The sequence below is a fragment of the Eurytemora carolleeae genome, unplaced genomic scaffold, assembly GCF_000591075.1.
Source record: "Eurytemora carolleeae unplaced genomic scaffold, Eaff_2.0 scaffold708, whole genome shotgun sequence".
In the NCBI taxonomy this organism is placed as follows: Eukaryota; Metazoa; Arthropoda; class Copepoda; order Calanoida; family Temoridae; genus Eurytemora; species Eurytemora carolleeae.
Genome location: NW_019396679.1, coordinates 120646 through 143953, shown reverse-complemented (window position 1 = coordinate 143953; position 23308 = coordinate 120646). Strand labels below are relative to the sequence as shown.

The 23308-nt window shown below is 33.7% G+C and overlaps 3 protein-coding genes across 3 annotated transcripts; all 3 read left to right on the top strand.

Moving 5' to 3' along the window:
* Positions 1-11723, top strand: LOC111707284 (uncharacterized). Its single transcript, XM_023480365.1, has 13 exons — positions 1-159; positions 244-378; positions 740-804; positions 897-960; positions 1777-1819; positions 2997-3082; positions 3443-3520; positions 5411-5505; positions 5953-6061; positions 7913-8056; positions 8664-8758; positions 9829-9946; positions 11700-11723. Exons 1-13 carry the CDS (start codon positions 1-3, stop codon positions 11721-11723), a joined length of 1215 nt encoding a protein of 404 aa, XP_023336133.1.
* A 192-nt stretch (positions 11724-11915) lies between these two features.
* LOC111707292 (uncharacterized) lies at positions 11916-18241 on the top strand. Its single transcript, XM_023480373.1, has 11 exons — positions 11916-11962; positions 12037-12161; positions 12388-12488; positions 13120-13179; positions 13724-14396; positions 14838-14915; positions 15882-16215; positions 16648-16741; positions 17030-17286; positions 17540-17693; positions 18134-18241. The coding sequence occupies exons 2-11, from the start codon at positions 12077-12079 to the stop codon at positions 18215-18217; spliced, it is 1920 nt and encodes a 639-aa protein (XP_023336141.1). The 5' UTR covers positions 11916-11962; positions 12037-12076; the 3' UTR covers positions 18218-18241.
* Positions 18242-19735: 1494 nt separating this feature from the next.
* LOC111707283 (uncharacterized) lies at positions 19736-22286 on the top strand. The gene is made up of 4 exons (XM_023480364.1): positions 19736-19785; positions 20957-21172; positions 22038-22082; positions 22157-22286. The coding sequence occupies exons 1-4, from the start codon at positions 19736-19738 to the stop codon at positions 22284-22286; spliced, it is 441 nt and encodes a 146-aa protein (XP_023336132.1).
* The last annotated feature ends 1022 nt before the right edge of the window (positions 22287-23308 follow it).

Sequence of the window (23308 nt, the reverse complement as noted above, 5' to 3'; positions counted from 1 at the left end):
ATGCTAAAACCCGCGAAACGTAAGCGGCGAGAAAATGCGGGAAGTGGCGGGAAGAAACCCAGGCTAGAAGATGACCCGGCAAAGGAGAGGAAATTAGAGAAGAAGGAGAAGAAGGAAGAGGAGGCTAAAGTATTGATAGTGGATCGGTTGAACCTTAAGGTGTGAAATATGTTTTATATTAACTGTAACTATCAGTTTTATTATAAATAAAAAAAAATTTATGAAATTTATTTGACTGTGCAGGACCCATATCCAGCTCTCCTGGAGTTAACAAATAACAGTATAGAGGGGGAGGAGGGGGATCTGGTCGAGGAGTTCTTCAAGGGAGGGGGTCAAGTCAATCATATCATCAATATACTTCTCCTTAGGGAGGGTAAGGTTAGTATCTACTGCTAGGGAGTGTGGGGGGGGGGGCAACCTTATCATCAATATACTACTCCTCAGGGAGGGTAAGGTTAGTATCTACTACTATGGTGGTGGGGGGAGGGAGGACAACCATATCATCAAGATATTACTCTTTAGGGAAAGGTTATTATCTACTGCTTGGGAGTCAAGTCAACCATATTAATTTACTGCTTTTTTGGGAAGGAAAGGGGGAGGGTGTATATTTTTTTATGCAGTTTAATTTTGATAGATCGATTTTAGTCTTCATAAGATTGGATTCTTTCTAAAATTATATTTAGATGAGAGTTATCTCACAAGTTTAATAAAAATATAAAAAAATGTATGCATTGTTTAGGTTCGAGCGAATGATGTGGCCGCCGTTTTTATGGCGGCACGAGCAATTATAATGCGTGTAGTCAGGTATATAAAACTTAATTTTTTTGTTTCCTGACAGGCTCTAATGTCGTTTGTCAAATTTTTCTTTATTGTTTTTGTTAAGACTTATTGTTTAGGAGTGAGAACCCAAGTTTGTCATTTGGGGGCAGAGGCCTCGCGTTCTCTATTGAACTTACAAAGGTAACGTTTTTCACGCCATAATCGATAAATAAATGTTTTTTTTAAACTAGTCTTAGTTTTTTCACAGCACAAATTGTGTGAGCAATTATCTTCTGAAAATAAAAGAACTGGCGTTTTTTTATATTTTCAAAGCTTCGAAGAAATGTAAACTTCAATTCAATTCTTGTATTTCCTCGTTTATAGACATATTCCCCCTCCCCCTTCAATTCAATTCTTGTATTTCCTCGTTTATAGACATATTCACCCTCCCCCTCCCCCTTCAAAGCGTCATTTTCTTTAGCAAATCACAATTCAGTGATAGAGGCCCAAATCAATATTAATCAACACACAAAAAAACATAACTGTAGAGCGTAGATAGTAGAGTGTAGGTAGAGTAAGGTAGGTCAATTTTTAAAGAATTTTTGAAATCTTAATTGTTTGAACCGGATTTGTATGGAGCTTAAAAATTTGAACAACTTTGAGAACAAATTTTCCGTAGAATCAGTTTTAATAGGACGGATTTGACTTCTAATAAAGAAATACTTTAAAATCATTTGTAAAATTTTTTTTTAAAAATCTCCAGAACATGCTAATATGGGTAGCTAAGAATCCACATAAAGGACCTAAGGCCACTGATTACGGAATTTTTTTTCTTCTTGATATTCTAGAAATTGGTAGAGTTAATTCCCAAAAACGGGTTATTTTTTCTAAAAGACGTTTTAAAATCTAATACAAATGTTATGCTGGGAGAAGCAAGTGGAATTTCAAAAATCAAAATGAGATTAATAAAATGGCAAAATTAATTCATAAAAATTGTTCAATATTTTATTTGTTCAGGCCAGATCTGTTTTGAGATTGTTAACAGCAATTGTAACCCTAGGTAATCTATAATTTAACATTGTTTATAAACGATCGCGATAAATTTAATTTTAAATCCTGTTTTGTGAATTTATTTTTGATCTTTTATTTATTTAAGGTTGCTTGGATGATAAATTTGACTTCTTAGTTGACATTTATTGCTGACATTTTTTTGCTGATATTTATGTTACATTTTTTGCTCATATTTTTGTTAACAATTTCATTGACATTTTGTTAACGTTTTTGTTTACGTTTTTGTTAACGTTTTTGTTACGTTTTTGTTTAAATATTTGGTCTTTTTGTTAAAATTTTTTTTGTCACTTTTCTTGACAAATTTGTTTAAACTTTTGCTGACATTTCTGTTTTTATTTTATTTTACAATTTAATATAATACTTATTGTTTTTATTTTGTTAACATTTTTCTCACAATTTTTCCCGGCATTTTGAGAAGATAATTTGTTTTATTATTGTTTACTTTTTGTTCATAATTTTGTTCACATTTTTCTTTTTTTTCTTTGCATTTTTGTTTTGATTTTAATTAATATTCTTTTAATTCTTAGTTTTTACTTTGCTTACATTTTTGTCCGGATTTTTTTTTGACTTGTTTGTTCACATTTCTGTTTTTACATTTTTTCCTTTATATTTTTTTACATCCAAAATACTTTGAGGTTTCAGTGATGTAAATCCATCAACTTGGTTTAGAAGGATCAATCATAGTCGAGTTACGAGAAATGCAATAGACCCTTTAAATCTTGAAATCCAGATCTCCAGAACAAATGTAAGAAGTAATTTCTACAGTGTTCGGGTAAACCAGAAAATGGAACTCGATTCCATCAGTCATCAAAGAATCTTCTACAGTGAGTATCTTCAAAAGAAGATACGATGAATATAGAAAGAATCTGTGAGCTGCTGTAAGAGACATGCAAAACTAAGAAGAAGAAAATAAACCAGAAAGAACAATCCGCAACTCTTAAGTCAACATAATCATCCTCATAATAACTCTATAGGAGTTCCTGAGGATTAATCAACAATAAACAATACTAAAGTGTTTTTTTTAACAGATTTAACCCCCCAGCCTTTTCAGGGTCAATACTTATAATTACACTTGATGTTAAAAGAAGAAATTACGCCTACAAAGTGCCTGAAATATTACAAGGATTTACAAGAAACAAACCATTCAAATTTCAATTTTATTTTAGGCCCTTCTACAGCCCGTCTGCTGCTGACAAGATTGGAATGGGAGAACGTGAACTGGGAATCTTTGCCCAACAGAATTGAACCCAAGGTAGAGTTTTTATAGTTTTTTTACGATTCAAAACTGTTCCCTGATATGCTTTGTCTGACAAAGTATGATTCAGAAATTCATATAAATGAAATTTAATATGGATTCTCAAAATTGAAACCATCAAAACTTTGTCTGACAAAGAATTAGTTATTTTCATTTGCGAGTTTCCTATAAAATTGACTGGCAGGTTTCTTGCTCAAGAAACTGCAGAGAAATTTGTCAGAACTTAACTCTTATCAAGGTTGAAGAACTATCTTTCACATTATTGTCTAGACAAAGATTTAAAGGGTGCTGTTGTGAATTGGGCATGACCCTTAGAATAAGGTGTACAGTCCCTTTTATTAAAAGTCATTTGTTCAGGATGACCCAGACATCAGAACATGTTACATTCATTTCCTCCTTTCATTCTTAATGGAACCTAGCGCTATGGTCATAAAGGTCAGTTTCAGGGGTTAAGGGTTTTCATGGTCATTATGAAGTCATCATGGTCACATGTCAAAGTTCATTGCATTGTCGATTTTCATTTGTTATTTCTCAAAATTTTCGTTTTCATTTGGTTGGTTTACGAGCCTCATTGCTAACCAAACATGAAATAAGTAGTTATCCACAGTTTTCCTTTGATGAATACCTTTTGGGAATTCAGCATATTATAAGATTTTAAATAAAAGCTTATTCTTACCTCTTCTCCTACCCAGTGTTGAAGATAAGTTGTACTGTGATGAAAAGTTGAGAAAAGCTATAGATTGTTGACATTACATGTGTACTGCAGGGGTCCATATAATTCCATTTCTGATCCCAAATGGAATCGGGGTTGAAAGTATATTTAGGGGCGTGAAAGTACACTTTATATGTCATTTTGAACTTTGACAAGTTTTTAGTGTACATATTCTACGTTTCAGAAATGTGTACTGCATTTTGGGTGTTAAAAGATGTAAATAGTTGTATTTAATAATAGACATTAATTATGATATACAGAAAAATAAACCCTTGCAGTAAACATTCTGCAGTATGGAAATTTTTCTACAACTTGACATTTTACTTCAAATTGTTTACTATAACAACATGGTTTATTTCTGCCCCTAATATTGATCAAGTAATCAACATTTGGGATTGCCTGGTGTACTGTTGTAATGTAAACAAGCTTTTGTCATGTAAGATGTAAAAAATATCATTATGATTAAATATTATTTAATTATTCAATTTTATTTTATCTAAATAATGTTATCGCATAAAATGTGCCCTTTCTGAATATTATTATGTAAGTGCACATTAATCCTACATCAATTTTGTTTGTCTATTTAGAAGCACATAAATGTTTTAACCACATTTTTAAGCTAAACTTGATTATCTAGATGTGAACTTTATTTTCCTAAGACAAAAAGAATTTTGCTTGTTTTTCTAAGCCTTGAGACCTTAGCTTCTGAAATGCAATTCTTAGCTTTTAAGCTGAAAACTCGGAAAATTTCGTTAAGAAATCTTACTTTTTGTTTAAACACACTTATCCGTCATATGAAGATCTAATATGAAGAAACTTTCTTTATAAAAGTTTAAGAATTTTACATTAAACATGATAACTCGTTTGCTGTCCAATTTGGATCTATAGGTAATTAAATTAGGAAAACCTTAGTTTTATTATACTCACGCACATCAAATGTATTATTTTGGAAATTCACTTTACTCTGTATCTCATTCTTGATTTAGTAATTTCATCTTGAGATTGATGTGGATAGTCACTCTAATTGATTGATTGATTGAACATTTAACATTTTTCCAGGATTTTTTTGAGCGTAAAACTCGTCTCTACTCTATTCTACCCGGGCTAATATTTGATATTTTGTTTGTCTATTTAGAAGCACATAAATGTTTTAACCACATTTTTAAGCTAATCCGGATTATCTAGATGTGAACTTTGATTTTCCTGAGACAAAACGATTTTTGCTTGTTTTGACCTTAGCTCCTGAAATGCAATTCTTAGCTTTTGAGCTAAAAACTTTAATTTCGTTAAGAAATCTTATCTCTTGCTTAAACACACTTATCCGTCATATGAAGACCAAATATGAAAAAAACTTCTTTTATAAAAGTTTTAGAATTTTACATTGTCGCAATATTGTCTTTTTACATGATAACTCGTTTGCTGTCCAATTTGGATCTGTGGGTAATTAAATAAGGAAAACCTTAGTTCTATTATAATCACGCATATCAAATGTATTATTATGGAAATGCACTTTACTCTCATTCTTGATTTAGTAATTTCATCTTGAGATTGATATGTGGATAGTCTCCTTAAAACTCTGATTAATTGATTGAACATTTAACATTTTTTTCCAGGAATTTTTTGAGCGTAAAACTCGTCTCTACTCTATTCTACCCGGGCTAATATTTGATCCCTCGGAGACAGTTCAACTTGTTCTGGAGACTTTTAGGTAACTAGTGTGGTCTCTTTTTGCAGATTTACAATTTTTTTCGTGGATTTACAAATTTTACGAAAATCAAAAAATTTGGGAGACACCTTCTTTAATTCTAAGCATTCATAATATAAGGTCCCACCCAAAATTTGGACCCGATCGATTCAGCCGGTTTCGCGTTTATTGGATACAAACAAACATACAAACAAGCAATATTTATTTTTTTCCCCAGATCTTTAAAAATCATTTACTCCTGAATGACGTATGAATTATTAATAAAACTATGTAATAGGAATACGACATTAAGCATTCTTAACTGTATTTAGCTTTTTTTATGAAGCAATTAATTTACAAGTAACGTGATAAAGAACTTATTAAGTGAAATGGGTCTCTGGTTTCCACAATCTTATGTGTCACTAAGATATTTTTCCTAAAAGAGATATGGATTTTATTTGTTTAATTCAGATGTAAAATCCTGGAGAACGGGGCTGTTAGCAAAACCTACAAGATGAGATTGTTCGGAGCTCACAATATTAAACCTATCATTGCACTCCTCAAATGGCAAGGACCTAAGGTAGGCGATTTTTATGGATTTTTAATGGGAGTGTGCCAAAAATGAGTTTTGGAATACTAGGCTTTTAGGGCGCTTCGCGCCCATCTTCTATTTAAATCGTGAACATGTTCTTTTTGTTTACATTTTAAAACAAAGAAGAAAAAAATTTCGCGGATTTTCAAGAATTTAATTCTTTTTTACAAAATTAAAAACTTTAAAAAACATTTTTTTTTAATTTTTATCATTCGTGAACCTTCCCTGTGGTCACCTGATGTCCCACAAAAAAATGTGGGCCCGATCGTTTCAGCCGTTTTGACGTTTATTGGATACAAACAAACAGACAAACTAACAAACAGACAAGCCAAATTTATATATAAATATTCCCTGTTTGCTAAATAACGTTGTTTTTTAAACAGAAATTGTTGAAATTACGTTATTTTTACGTTTATCTTACAAGACGAGATTATTCAGAGTTTACAATATTAAACCTATTGCTCTCCTTTAATAGAAAGGTCTCTTATTTTGTGTATTTTCAAAGAGAGTTTAAAGGAAAATTAAATTTTATTAATTATACTTTTTATTTATAACCAGTAACCACCTGTTTTTGTATACAATTTCAGCTATAATTAGACAGGGTTGATTGAGGGAATAATTTTTAAGAGCTTTCAATCTGAGACCTGAGCTGAAAACTTTAGAATGGTAGATATTGAGATTAATGCTTGATCCTCTCTTTTTCTTAATCTCGAGACTAACCTTATCTTGTTCTTGTATCCTGAAAAGTGTATAACGTTCAACCAATCAGAGTCGCGTATATGAAGCCGATAAATTTAAAATTTTTCGCGCAATTTTAAGGTTATTTATAGAAACGGGAGGAACTCTCTAAATTAAAAAAAAACCGGTTTTTGATTTTTCTGTACTTCATCCAAGAAAGAAAGTTTAAGAAGAAAATCAAGATATCTCATTCTAAAGTTTTCAGCTCGGGTCTCATAATTTTTTCTTCCTGTGAAGGGGATGGGGTGATTGTATATTTTGAAAACTGAAAACTAACTGTTGTCTGCTCTCCTAAATAATTTAGATTATGTTGGCAAAAAAGTATGAACATTTAAAAAAAAAAGTTTTTTACAATTAAATGTTTGAAACAGAAATTTTTATTGTGCTTGTACCATCTTTTCTAATCCTTCGTTGATGTGAGGTCCCAAGAACATTTAAATTTAGTTTCAACTCTTCATATGAATATAAAGATGGAAATACATTGGGACTCATAAAACTGTATAAATATAATTAGATATTGTTAGAAAGGAATTAGTTTTACCAAGAAAGGAATTAGTTTTACCGATAGCGTTAAGTACGTGCAATGGATCTGTAAACACTGCACAGTGCACAACTACTGTGTTTTATGTTCATTTGACAGTTAAAATTCTGCCAGTTTTCTTCCTTTTCCAGTCTTATGGATCCCACCATTGCAGTAGTGTAAACAATTTTTTATTCATTTTTGGGAGAATTTTTATTTTGCATTTTTACTCGCAATTTCAGGATCTCGGGTACAAAAATATTCTTTTTTGTTTCGAGGCAAATAAGTAACATTTTAAACTTGGTTCCTGTCATATTTCGCGGATTTTCATTAAAAAAAAGTCGCACAATTTTTTATCAGATTGAATTAAATAAATACCTTGCGTTATTATTTGAGACGATATGTTTTTTGTTGTGATTTTACTTTTTTGGTTTAAATTTTTTAATCCCTCACTACGTTCGGGATTAAAAAATTCAATTTAAACCTTAAAAACAAACCAAAAAAAGTAAAAATCCAGGCAAAAAACATATCGTCCCGCATAATAACACAAGGCAGTTGCATTAATAGATATATTTGTCAAGGACGCAAAGAAGAAGAAGAAAGGATTGAAGAAGGATGAGGGAGATGATGATGAGGAGGAGGAGAGGTTGGAGGAGGTTAAAGCCAGCCTCCTGGAGTTTCTGAGGATCCTGCTTACCAGCACTAAGCATGGTTTGCTCTTCCAGGTCTGGGGAGTAGTTTAGAACAAAAAGAAAAGCAAAAATTAGATGAACTAAGCGCCTCCCATGTGCGCGCCGGTTCAAGCTGAAAAGAAGCAGTTAATCAGGATTCAACTGTCTCGCTGTTTATTAAATCTGGTCTTAAGAAAGACAGGGTTTAAGGCCTAACAAACCTTTACCAAATTAACTAATATTGAAATTTTCTAGAAATTTCAAATTTCAAATACAAAAAATGTCTTTTCTCTCCCTAAGTGTACTAAACTTGAACAACCCGAATGTGTACTTAACAACCCCAATTCAAATAACCCATGTGTACTGCATCAACCGCAATGTGTATTGTATAACCCCAATGTGTATTGTATGACCACAATGTGTATTGTATAACCCCCGATGTGTATTGTATGACCCTAATGTGTATTGTATGACCCCAATGTGTATTGTATGACCCCTGTGATTTCCAGCCAAAGCTGGTTCGTTCGGTTTATTTTATACTCATTCGTGCTCCCACTTTACGAACGGGCACAATCAATGTACCCTGAAGATTTAGTTTATAATGGAATGCNATTCAAGTATAACCCCAATGTGTATTGTATAACCCCAATGTGTACTGTAGGATCCTGAATATGGTTGTGAGAGAACTGCTAACCCTCTAGTTGCTGAAGTCCTACAGCAGATTACTAAACCCTGGATTCTGCCTGATGAAGCGAGGTATTACAGTTGTCAAATCAATCGGAAGGAAAGAATTTGTTTTTTAAGAGACTGTCGAACTATAAAGCCCCCCTCCCTCAAAGGGACTCTGCGGAAAAAAAGAAAATGAAAGTGTTGAATCAGGTGTGGGGGGGGGAGATACATAATGTAGTATAACCCATAACGCAACTGCTGATTATCAGTACACTGATCAGAATGTTCCAATCATAGATTAATCAAAATTACAGATAGGACACTAGATGGCGTTCACAATAATATTATACAGAAGCCCAAAGGAGTTACGCGTAGTCGGCGTAGAACAGGCTAGCTCTCTGTCTTGTAATTCTACAGGGACAGTGCCTGTTCAACGCCGACTACTCGTAACTCCTTTGGGCTTCTGTCTCAGGGTTATTGTGATCAAAAAGCACACAAATCTTAAAAAGACAATATCTAGTTTGTACTCGTAACGTTGTTTTTGAGACTTTAATAACATAAAAGCTCACTCATATCCAGGGCAAGTATTCCCTTATAACCAGCGCACCACATTAATACACGAGTGTTATGTTTATATAAGCTTTATTGAAGTAGTTTATCCTCAACTTCAGCTCTCACACTGTGAACTGAAATTAAATTATTATAATATAACAGAATTTATACGTATATGTTTACAAAAATTTGCTCCAGGTCTCAATAAAGAAATTTAGTTNGCGGGGTGACGCATCACTTCGGCTAGGATACGCTAGGCGATCCATCGCTGCGGCTAGGATACGCTAGGTGACCCATGCTGCGGCAGGTATACACTAGATTACAAAGCGCTGCGGCTAGGATACGCTAGGTGACCCATGCTGCGGCAGGTATACAATAGGTGACACATCGCTGCAGCAGGTATACGCTAGATGACAAAGCGCTGCGTCTAGGATACGCCAGAGGACCAATGGCTGCGACTAGGATACTCCAGAGAACCAATGGCTGCGACTAGGATACGCCAGAGGACCAATGGCTGCGACTAGGATACGCCAGAGGACCAATGGCTGCGACAAGGATACGCCAGAGGACCAATGGGTGCGACTAGGTCAATTATAATTATTTAGGGATGAGTGGTCTCCCCGGGAATCTGTTGTTTGGACGAAAATCATGGATTTCCTGTTTACAGTGTTCAAGAACATTAATGTAAATCATGTCAAGGAGTCATACAAGAAAAATAACAAGGTAAACAATGAAAGTGAATGTAGTGGCTCCAATACTAGAGTGCCAAGTCTCAGTCACAAACGGTACCTTTAATAGCAATGTTTCTTGTCTCATCAAAATTGCACGAGATATTTATTAATTTTGTTATTTTTTCAAAGTTGATTAATGTCGAGCATGACTTTTCAATTAAGTAACTTGCTTTTGTGCTTCAGAGACAATATGCAGGAAACCAAAATTAAAAACACTTTTCAAACTAGATAATGATGATTTTTTCCACATTTTGATCAAATTTTATACCTACCTACCTACCTATTTACCCATGTACCTACCTACCTACCTACCTACCTACCTACCTACCTACCTACCTACCTACCTACCCACCTACCTACCTACCTACCTACCTACCTACCTACCTACCTACCTACCTACCTACCTACCTACCTACCTACCTACCTACCTACCTACCTACCTACCTACCTACCTACCTACCTACCTACCTACCTACCTACCTACCTACCTACCTACCTACCTACCTACCTACCTACCTACCTACCTACCTACCTACCTACCTACCTACCTACCTACCTACCTACCTACCTACCTACCTACCTACCTACCTACCTACCTACCTACCTACCTACCTACCTACCTACCTACCTACCTACCTACCTACCTACCTACCTACCTACCTACCTACCTACCTACCTACCTACCTACCTACCTACCTACCTACCTACCTACCTACCTACCTACCTACCTACCTACCTACCTACCTACCTACCTACCTACCTACCTACCTACCTACCTACCTACCTACCTACCTACCTACCTACCTACCTACCTACCTACCTACCTACCTACCTACCTACCTACCTACCTACCTACCTACCTACCTACCTACCTACCTACCTACCTACCTACCTACCTACCTACCTACCTACCTACCTACCTACCTACCTACCTACCTACCTACCTACCTACCTACCTACCTACCTACCTACCTACCTACCTACCTACCTACCTACCTACCTACCTACCTACCTACCTACCTACCTACCTACCTACCTACCTACCTACCTACCTACCTACCTACCTACCTACCTACCTACCTACCTACCTACCTANTAGTTGTCCAGGTAAAGAAAAGTTAGTTGTCCAGGTAAAGGAAAAATAGTTGTCCAGGTAAAGAAAAGTGTGGGTAAACAGCGGGAGTAACTATGAGTATCCTGTTCAACGCTAGGTTCCCAAGCTAGTGTAATATAAAGTTGTAATCTCTGTATGTATGTCCGATCATGACTAATAAACCCCCTGACCGATTGGCCTCAAATTTGATTGCGGGGAATTCGGGAGAACCACGGAAATGTTCTTAACTTGGTTTTGAGATTGAATGAGTCGACTTTTATAGGGACAAAATAGCTGAATTAGCAATTTACAGCAAAGCGCGGGTAAACGGCGGGAGTATTTATGACATCTTTATAACGAAGTCGAGTCAGGGGATAAAAAAAGACAAAGATAGCTTGTCAGATAAAAAATTCTGAGGGTTCAAAGTTCATCGAAATTAGAAATTTCAATCATCTCAGAATTGTCAAAGGAAAAAAACACATTTTTCCGTTCCACAGGGTGGCCAAAATGTACGGATTGTACGGATTTTTTTTCTCCAAAAAACTGGATTGATTGTACTTATCGATTTTGACTCAGTAAAAGGCTAATTTTTGCATTAAAATTTTCTTTAAAAAAGTCATTAAATTGAAGATAAACTGACCCTTTGCTCTAGGAGGAACCAAGCAATGGGAATTAGGTATTGTATCTGTGTACGGAGGGTCAATTGAAATTACTTTTAAAACTAAATATTTTAAACTTTTTTTTAACTTTTTCTATTCTGTTTCTACAATTCATTCCAAAAAGCATTTCTCCGTTAAAAGGTCTATTCCTATGTTGCCTTAAATTATAAAATATTTTATATATTTTAATAATAATGATAATAATATTTAGATTCTTGTCGGTGGAGACATTTGCAATTCTGCTCAAGTGTATAAGGTAAGACTATTATAAAATCATTATTTATATAGTTAGTTTTTTATTTAATCATTCTTCTACATCTATCTATCTAGATCTAGTAGAAGCGAAGAGAAAAATGCAGCAGTCTCTATAATGTCAAGTATCGCCAGTAGAACTGGGATATGTCTAATTAATCAAACCGATCTGAATATTCTCCTAGATCTTTACAATAATTCAGGTTAGTACCGTTATTTTTTTTTCAATTCTTGTTCCTCTATTAAGAAACAATATGGAGGAAATGGTCCGAATAGAATACTTTTCTGGCTAGAAACACGATTTTTTCTTGTTATACAGATTTAAAGGGTATCGTTGGGAATCGAGCATCCCCTCTACAAATTTAAGTTTTCCTGAAATACAAGGACGGTCCCTTTTATTTCTATCTATCTATCTATCTATCTATCTAGACCTGGACGAGGAGTTGGGAAAGATATTCATGAGATCTGTATCGAATGCTGTCGAGTTAAAAACTGAAATTTCAGAATATACTTCAAGCAGTGTATCACAGGTTAATAAAACAATCAGTAGGATTTTTTCTACGTGGGGCAGGGGTGAATATTTTCATAAAAAATCATTCCACCCCGCCCCCCCTTTAGAAATTTTTTTTTTCGCTGAATCGGGGGAATTGAATGATTTTTAGCCGAAAATAAATGATGTTATGGGTTATTAGCATCTGAAAGAATGAAAGAACTTGCCTTTGATGTCCGATTTTTTCCCCCATTTTTCATTTTTTCCCAAACCATCAAAACTCACTTTGTCTACCTTCCCCCTGAATACTGAAAATAAACGCGATTGACGCCAACTTTCGAAACATTTATATTTTATGTGGAAACTTATATATATATCATTTTTCACGTGGAAACTCTTCTAATTTTATGAGGGTGGACTCCTTTTAACTTTATATCTAGTTATCTAATTATATAGAACTTCTAATCTTTGCTCATTTCATTAAGATTCTAGATGAAATTTAACATTAAATATTTTTGACGAAAATTTTTAGTTTCGCTGAAAATTTCGCATTTTTGCATTTCTTTCCTAGAAAAAAATGATAATAATCTGGTATGGCGCCGGCGGTCTGCGTGAGTGAGTAAGAAATATATAATTGGGAACAATTTGTTTTTTAAATAATATATTTGAAGGAATCTGTAGACAAACTTCTTGATTCTCTGATGGCGGGAGATCTAGATTTGAAATCTCAGTTGTTTAGGGTTAAAGGAATAAAATCTCAGTCTACGTGATATCGAATATGGAGTTAAGTCTGATACTTAGCAGCCAATATCGTATGTTTTAACCTCTTAAGAATTCTACACATTTTTCCATTGAAAATATTTTTTATGATTCTTTCAATAAAAGTTTGAGAATTAAGGCTGACGGTAAATTGGTTTAATATGAAGTTCTAGTGTCGATTTTTACTAATGGGATTATATCTTTTTTGTTTTGATCTTCTAGTCCTACAATTTGAACATTGATTCTTGAAGCTATTCAAGGTTGAAACCCCTCACTGAGTTTTAAGAAAAAAATGTCTTTTAACAAAATTTAGAAATCCCTCCCCCCACAACAAAAAGAACGTGAAAACAGTATTTTACATAGGGGATTCTTTCCACCAAACGCCCCCTCCCCCACCCCGCCCCCTCCTCTTGAATGTCAAAAAATGAAAAATTTCTAGTTATGTGTTTTTTTTTAAAGTATAAAATACGTTTTTGTATTCCTTTCTTAATTGTTCGTAACAAGGCTAACGACCAGACTGAGAATATGATGGTCGAGGACGAGGTTGAGGAAACCATCAGTCCCTTCATCATCTCCCTCATCGAGGCCGAGAATGTTCCCGAGCTGAGGACTCTCGTGGAGAACCTCCTTCAGTGTTTGATCATCCTCCACCCGGGACAGACCGTCCTCCGCCAGATTCTCGAGGTTAAATCCCACCTTCTCTCCCCCGGCGTCATGAAGATGGTTGCCAGCCTCTCTGGAAAATTAACAGAGAAAAAGTTGAAAAATCATCTGGTGTTTCTCACTCCAGACGTGGCAAAGCTCTCACCAGATCTCAGCGTTGTTTACGCAACAAAACTTGTTATGTACTGCAAACTAAACGAGGCTAGAATAGACGACCTGGTCCAGTTCCTTTCCGACCTCCCTGATTGTAAATTTGTACTGTCCCGGGTTTTTAATGAATCCTTGTACAAGGATTTTTCTCCCTACAGTAATGTTCATACTAAACTAGTTCTCACCCTGCTCGGTTTATCACAGCAGTGTAATCTACCCCTGGAGAAGTTTACAGATCAGATTACCCGCCAAACCCTGGTTCAACTTGAACAAGCAGAGGTTAAACTAGAGGGGCAGGCGGTTAAAGAAACCTTTAAAAATTTACAGTTCAAAATCTCAGATTTGGCTCAGCTGCTACTGAAATGTACTGAAACAGGTTAAAATTTTGTAGCTTTGTGTTAATTCTGATGATGATCTTAATTGATGAAAAACTTGGAAGTAGATGATTATAATATTAATGATCATGAGCATAATCAAAAATCAATACTATGCGGATTGTTAAGTCTAGAGATAATGGCTGTAATAACAGTCATAACGATTGTATTTTATAAATTATATGTGATATTGATGATGTTTTGGTAATAAAAGTAACAATCATTTCAATGATGGTGATAATGGTGATAATGATTATAATGATGATAATGATGATAATGATGATAATGATGATAATGAAAAAGATCATTTCATGACAAACTCAGTTTCATGATTTATAATTAAAATGCTATGATAATGTAAATCATAATATTGATTAAATTGATATGAAAAATAATGATAATGAAAATGACAATTCAAAGAGTTATTATGATAATAATTTTAGGACTAACCCAGTTTCTAACTGAAGAAAAGGAATTGACCTTGAAAGGTGTAATTCTGTCTTCCCTACTGTGCGCTGCAGGTCTAGATATAGAAATTCTTAACATTAAAATGTCAAAAATGATTTTTTTTGTTTAAAATCCAAAACGTACCAAAAATCAATCTTTTTTAAATCATCGTTTTATTTATATATTTTTCCATAAATTTTTTTAGAACCTTCAGTGAACCATGAATTCATAATTAATCCTGCTCTATCCCTTTAACTTTTTGTGAACATTTGTTGTAAAAAAATTGATATGAATAAGAATTTCCAATGAATTCATAATTAATCATGCTCTATCCCTTTAATTTTTTGTGAACATTTGTTGTAAAAAAATGATAAAAATAAGAATTACCAATGAATTCATAATTAATCCCGCTTTATCCTTTTAACTTTTTTGTGAACATTTGTTGTAAAAAAATGATAAAAATAAGAATTACCAATGAATTCATAATCAATCCTGCTCTATCCCTTTAATTTTTTGTGAACATTTGTTGTAAAAAAATGATAAAAATTAGAATTTCCAATGAATTCATAATTAATCCTGCTCTAACCCTTTAATTCTTTGTGAACATTTGTTGTAAAAAATGATAAAAATAAGAATTACCAATGAATTCATAATCAATCCTGCACTATCCCTTTAATTTTTTGTAAACATTTGTTGTAAAAATATTGATATGAATAAGAATTACCAATGAAGTCATAATTAATCCTGCTCTATCCCTTTAACTTTTTGTGATCATTTGTTGTAAAAAATGATAAAAATAAGAATTTTCAATGAATTCATAATTAATCCTGCTCTATCTCTTTAATTCTTTGTGAGCATTTGTTGTAAAAAAATGATAAAAATAAGAATTTCCAATGAATTCATAATTAATCCTGCTCTATCCCTTTAATTCTTTGTGAGCATTTGTTGTAAAAAAATTGATATACATAAGAATTACCAATGATTTCATAATTAATCATGCACTATCACTTATAATTTTTTGTGAACATTTTTTTTTTTAGGTAATCGGAAGAAAACTGTTCAAAACTCTACAGTCAATGTGCCAGACGCTCAACCCGCTGTCCTCCAACTGTCAGGTTCCACAGTGGAGAAGCTGTCTGTAATTGTGGAGTTCATCTTGGGAGACAGTAGCAGCACCAGCTGCTGTTCTGACATAGCGAGCAGCTTCTTTGGGTTCATTACAGCTCACCCAAAGCTGTCCGTTCATCTGTCCAACAACCTGTTTTTTATTTCTCTAACCAATCTGTCACGTGATAAGGCAGAGTTACGTGATGAATCGGAGTCACGTGATGTATATATTCGGTTAATCTGTCATCTCGTCAAACATTCAGAAAAGTAAGTTGATCATTTTTTTAAAACANAAATGATGATCTAATACAGAGGCTTACGCCTGACACGTGTTTTAATACAGTATCCCGTACTGAAAATGCTACATAATAAAGAGTGGTTAGCGTATATATTATACCTATGAAATATCAGCTACCGAAACCAACTTGTTAATGATAAATTTGCTGACCACTGTACTTGCCTTTTTTCTCGGAAAACGTATTTTTTAATGACAACATTTTTTGTTTTTTTTTTAATTCTGAAAGATTAGCCATTTTGTATTGGTAATTTAAGGAAATCAATATGTTTCATGATTTAGTCACCATCTGTAGGCGTGAGACAAGGACATTTTAAAACGCAAAAAAAAAGATTTTTATTATGTCTCTTAATCTTTAACCTGTTTTAAAATGATAATTTTTAAATTAATGCGAAAATTTTTAGGATTTTAACTGCTTTCTCAGATTGGCTGGGGCAGAAGAAAACCAATTTTGAGAGTCAGGATGTTTTACTTATTGTAGATGGTCTTATTAAACAGGTAGATACCCCCATATCATTGTTCTACTTAAAGTAGATGGTCTTATTTAACAGGTAGATACCCCCATATCATTGTTCTACTTAAAGTAGATGGTCTTATTTAACAGGTAGATACCCCCATAACATTGTTCTACTTATTGTAGATGGTCTTATTTAATAGGTAGATACACCAATATCATTGTTCTGTAGTAGATGTTACAGGTAGATACCTCCATATATTAGATGATTTTGTTTAACAGGTAGATACTCCCATATCATAGACAGTCTCTTTTTGAAGTTGTTTGTCTAGGGTATGCTAGATCAGCTGGCAGAGGAGAAGAAACTTGTTAAATCCATCCTCAAGCAGATTATCAGCTCAGCTGAGTTCTACCTGTTCCAACCTCTCCCGGATATTCCCGTTAAACCCTTCTCCGTCCTCGTCTCCGTCCTGCAGGATCTCCGCCCCGTCCTTACCTCCTCCAAGTCAATCTCCGCCGTTGGAAAGCTGTTCTCCGAGGTGAAGGATACCCTGAAGAGGATAAGGGAGAACAAGGAGTTAAAAACCAGGAAAAGATGACAGAGATTTACTTCTATATATGTATATATATATATTTCCCCACCCCCTCTTCTCCTTGAGAATAATGTTTTTCTTTTAGGGTTTTGTTCACTGAATTTTCCAATTTTAATTTTCATGCTTAAAAAGCGAGGATTTTTTTCACCTTATTGTTTAAAGTTATGATTACATGAGTACAGTTGTTGCGGGTCCATTGAAATTTCGCTTACAGTCCCTTTAAATCTCTCTTATTGTGTTTGCCTCTAGGATTGTGAGCCTTAGTATTGAGTTTAGTTTCTCCCTTCTCTCCGTCCTCCAGGGAGGGGAGAACCTCGGGAAGAAGGACATCATGAGCTTCGTCCTTGTTCCTTGTGTCGAGTTCGTGGCGGAGAATTTAAAGATGTCCGCGGATTTACATCAGGTAAGCGTTTTGCAGGGGTATTTATTTTTTAGGAAAAGCATCTTCTTCCTCCTTGCAACATTATTTTATGTTTTTTTTTATCCCTCAACAGGGAAGGAATTGAAGGAATTTGAGTTGCGTTGCTGAACTCAAGCTACTTACTGCAAGTTAAAATTTGAACCTGCGCCGATTCAAAGTAAAAAAATATAAACGGATTTGAATCGGTAAAATTCAATAGATTTGGTCCCTGGAAGAAAATTAAAAATTTGGCTAAGTGGTTCCAAAAAGAGGGTTAGGAATAGCAGTTTTCCACATTATATTGATATGTTTAACTCGCATCAAACTTGCATTTTTAAAGTCCTGTATCTTTTTAACCTGATGGTGTAAACTTTTGATTTTTAAAATTTAAATTTATCGATACAAATTTTGTGAACAATTCTTTTAAATGATTAATTTTCAAGGGTGAACTGGAGCGTATCTGTAAGATCGGAGTAGAGACGGCTCATACACAGACTAGGGCAGCAATAGAGAATTATCTTAAGTAAGTAAATGTCGTCTTCCACACCAGAGTACAATCTGAATGTCGTTTTCGACCAAAAGGAGTTAAATATTTAAAGATAGATACACATCGATAAAATTAACAAAATACTCTATTTCTTTTGGATTAATATTTTTTTTTTACAGACGTTTTCTTGTTGGGGGCTTGCACATGTTATTTCAAATAAATCTCCAATTATATAATTCACAACGGTACCCTTTGTCTGATCATTAATGCATTGCATAAGATATAAGTTGATTTTTTTCAATTATGTGTTCCTTTACAAAGCGACGAACGGACTCATTTCAGCTTCAGCAATATTAAAGGAAGTTGTCAGAAATCAGCGCCGACGATATTTTCCGCATTAATGACCAGACTAAGGTTTTAAGGGTACTGTGTGATACTGACCAGTCCTACTTTAATTGAAAGGACCATTAATTTAAAACTATTTGTTTGCCTTTTTTATAAAAAGCACTTTTCAATTCAAGAGACATCAAAGTTCGTCAAATTTCTTATTTATTTTGGTGGATTTTTAAAATTTTAGATGCATTTGTTTAAAGAAATTATTATCCTTACTAGTTCAAACACTTTTTTATTTTTAATCAGATAACAAACAAACAGACAGAGTTGAATCAATGATGATACCAAGTAGTGCACTTGTATCATTGTTAGAGTGTGTCTGTTAATCTGGGTATAATGTCAGATGTCGGCTGTACAAATTAATTCAACATGAGTATTAGTAGAACAGTTAAATTAAACACATGAAAGGTATATAACAGCAAGTGGTTAGAATTATTTTTTTACATAACAAAAGTATTATGAATCATGCATTCAACGCAATCTTTTCATTCACTTCATTCCTGACTTAATAATTTCATTTCAAGTTTCGGGGTTGGATAGTAGGAAATGCCTAGCAGCCGGATTTTTTTTGACATTGACTTGACATTGAGGCCCCAAAAACTCAAGAATAGGAGGACAACATTTCAGCATTTTTATTTGTATTTAATGTTGATAAAAAGCCAATGGTTCAATGGTTTTAAAATCAATGAAATCGTGAAATGGGTGTGAAAATGCATAATTGCTGTCATTCATGGAATGCTGAATATGTATTTCAGTACAGTTTGATTTCACAAACAGCATTATTGAGTTATAAAAGCATTTACTATAGAGATTTGATTTGGTCGATACATTTTTGATCTCTAAATTGTCTCGAGAGTACAATTTACAAATCTCACCCAAGATATTGTACTATTAAAACTTATCCCGCAAAAAAAAACGTATCGCCAACTATGTAATTCGGCCGTACATTGGTATTTTTATGTCCCTTAGCGATCACATAGCCTCTATTTTATTATGTTAAGTAAATTTTAATATTCATTTGAAATCTTGAATTTGAATTTTAAAAATGTTTGAAAATAAAAGTAAAAAATTCGCAAAACTTGGAAGAAACTTCGCAAATCAAATCAGAACCTTGAGCTGAACACACAAAGGACATCCAAGTAATGATGGGCATTGGGCATCAAGGATGAAGATCTACACAACCTTCGACGATAACAAGATTGCGAATAAGAAGGCGTACACAATACACATAGTCTTCGCAGCAAATTAAGAAGTTTCCCTAAGGTTACACAGGAGATCGGGCCAGCCCATTGAAGATGCCATTTTAGTCATATTTCAGCCATCTAGATCCGGAGAATAGAATAACAACCTTCTTGACTTTTAAAACTTTCAGGGTGGCCAAAATGTACGGATTGTACGGATTGATTTTTTTTAACCCTAAAATTGTACGGATTGTACGGATTGTGCGGATTGTACGGATTTGTTTTCAAATTGTACGGATTTTTATCCAGGAAAATACACCGGTTTTTTTTAATTTTTACTCATTTCAGCAAATTTTTCATGAAAATAAAAAAAATTCTCGTCAAAATGAAGTTAGTTTAACTTATTTTCTGCATTCTAAATAATATTAGATTGATTAATGAGAACTTTATGCAGATTTATGAGAGAGTGATAAGTAGTTAAGATCTCCGCCATATTCCTCGGACACTCTCCGCCATTAAGTTTTCAACAAGGTAGATACAGGCGGCGGAAGATTTAATTACAAAATTAGCTTAGGTCTCCGCCAAATTCTCAGGATACACACCAATAGTACATTTTTTCAACAAATTTAAAAATTGAACAAATTATGAATATTTAAATACATCACACACATGAGAGAGGAAAATTGAGCCACATGGAATTTTTTTAATAATTAAAAACAGGAGTTACATAAATAGACAGAGAGTCACATCCAAGGTACTAATGCAAGGAAAGTTAATTGCAGTTGTGTATACTCTGCGTACATATTGAAACCAGTTCTCTCTGGGCGGAATTTGTTAACAAGAATAGATGCATCAGTGTTCGTTTAGTATCCGAAGAGGATAAAATTTTGCATTCAATTTTGATAATTTTAATAATTCACATAATAGTTTCCTATGACCAAAATATTTCATAGTTGATTTTTGTGGAAATTGATTCCATGTCAGGCTGTGACATCCGTCTTGTGTTTACCTTTCCGCCCAAAGACAGTACACTGCAGTACAAAAAATGCGCACACCTCAGAAATAACTTTCATTGCATTAATACCTTGGTCACAACCTTTGTACTCTAAAATAAGCAAATCCTCGAACACGTGATAAATTTAACCCTGATATCCGCAGAAGACGGGTTGAAATTATATTTATTTATTAATGAATGATATGTTTAGATATTGTGGAACTGGAGCAATGATAAATCTCATCAAGATTCTCAAAGATCTTGAAGCGGTCAGTTTCAAGCGTACAGAATCCGCTAGTGCCGAGCAGAGTTTAGATGAAGGGTCGTTGCAGAGTTCAGACGAAGGGTCCGACCCTAGGATTCAGACTCTGCAGATTATTATAAATATTCTGGACTCTGAACAGAATATGGGGACGTTTCTCACTAGGTCAGTTTTTTTTTTATGCGTAATCAATATATATATATAAAGTTGTTTCTCTGTTTGTCTGTCCGTCAGTTTGGTTGACCGATCATAACTCATGAACCCCTGTACCGATTGGCCTCAAACTTTGATTGGGGAACTCGGGAGAACCACGGAAATGTTCTTAACTTGGTTTTGAGCTTGAATGGGTCGACTGTTATAAGGACAAAATAGATGAATTCGCAATTTACGACAAAGTGCAGGTATACGGCGGGAGGTTCTATGAGTACCCTGCACAGTGGTTCCTAGGCCGGACAAATTAAAATAAGTTGTTCTTAATTTTACTTGTTTTTTTTAATATGACATCTTTATAACCAAGCCGAGTCAGAGGATGAAAGAAGACAAAGATAGCTTGTCAGATAAAAAATTCTGAGGGTTCAAAGTTCAACGAAGTTGGAAATTTCAATCATCATAAGTATTGTCAATGAAAAAAACGCATTTTTTTCCGTTCCACAGGGTGGCCAAAATGTACGGATTGTACGGATTTTTTTTTTCTCCAAAAAACTGAATTGATTTTACTTTTCGATTTTGACTCAGTAAAAGGCTAATTTTTGCATTAAAATTTTCTTGAAAAAAGTCATTTAATTGAAGATAAACTGACCCAAATTTGCTCTAGGAAGAACCAAGCAATGGGAATTAGGTATTGTATCTGTATGGAGGGTCAATTGAAATTACTTTTAAAACTAAATATTTTAAACTTTTTTTAAACTTTTTCTATTCTGTTTCTACAAGTCATTCCAAAAAGCATTTCTCCGTGAAAAGGTCTATTCCTATGTTGCCTTAAATTATAAAATATTTTATATATTTTAATGATAATGATAATAATATTTAGATTCTTGTCGGTGGAGACATTTGCAATTCTGCTCAAGTGTATAAGGTAAGACTATTATAAAATCATTATTTATATAGTTAGTTTTTTATTTAATCATTCTTCTACATCTATCTATCTAGATCTAGTAGAAGCGAAGAGAAAAATGCAGCAGTCTCTATAATGTCAAGTATCGCCAGTAGGACAGGGATATGTCTGATTAATCAAACCGATCTGAATATTCTCCTAGATCTTTACAATAATTCAGGTTAGTACCGTTATTTTTTTTCAATTCTTGTTCCTCTATTAAGAAACAATATGGAGGAAATGGTCCGAATAGAATACTTTTCTGGCTAGAAACACGATTTTTTCTTGTTANGTAGGATGGTTGAAGTTATGGAGAACACGCTTAATCTAAGATCTGTATCACTATTATATAACATCATTACATATATTAAAGTTTTTTAGCTCAAGACCTTTTTTATTATCGGAAACAATTCTTTAAAAGATGTTTTATAAACCTGGTAAAAGCTGAGGCCTGGAGACTTAATAGGGTTATAAATATATCAACCCATTCTTCGTCTGAAAAAGACGATATATAGTTTTCAAGGTAAAATTATTATTTCAAAATTAAAATCTTTGTTATACAAAATAAAATCTTTACTCTCAAATTAAAAGTTTTCTTTCTTGTGTAATCTCAATAAGATAAAGAATTCTATATAAAAAAGCTCATGATTAACATTTCTCATGGCTTGATAAGATTAAAAGAACATATAGGGTTATATAATTCGGGACATTGATTCTTTAGTATAAGGATAAATAATCAAGAATATTAGAAACGTAGGAGAAAGTTCGAATTTTCATGTAGTTTCAGTTTCAACTTTCTCCGCTCCAACTTCTTCACATTCATCACAGGGATTCTCCAGGTTTTTCAGAAATCCTGAACATTGAAAGTTTATTAGAATTCTTCAAATTCCACATAGTTTCCTATCTGTTATTTTAATTAATCTATGGTTCCAATATTAATTTTGACCTCAGAAATGAATTCTTCATGACCCAATTAGCTGTATGTCGATCACATACAAAAAGTAAAATTTGTTGTAAAATGACCCAACACATAACCACTGGCCACTAGTGTGCCGGTCAGAATACCCCAATATTCATTTTGACCTCGGAAATGCGTTTGATTACAGTTTGATTACAATATTGTAATTATTGTATTTAATTTCACTATTTATGTATAATATTTAATTCTAATATTTAATCATAATATTTAATTTTTATATTTAATTTTT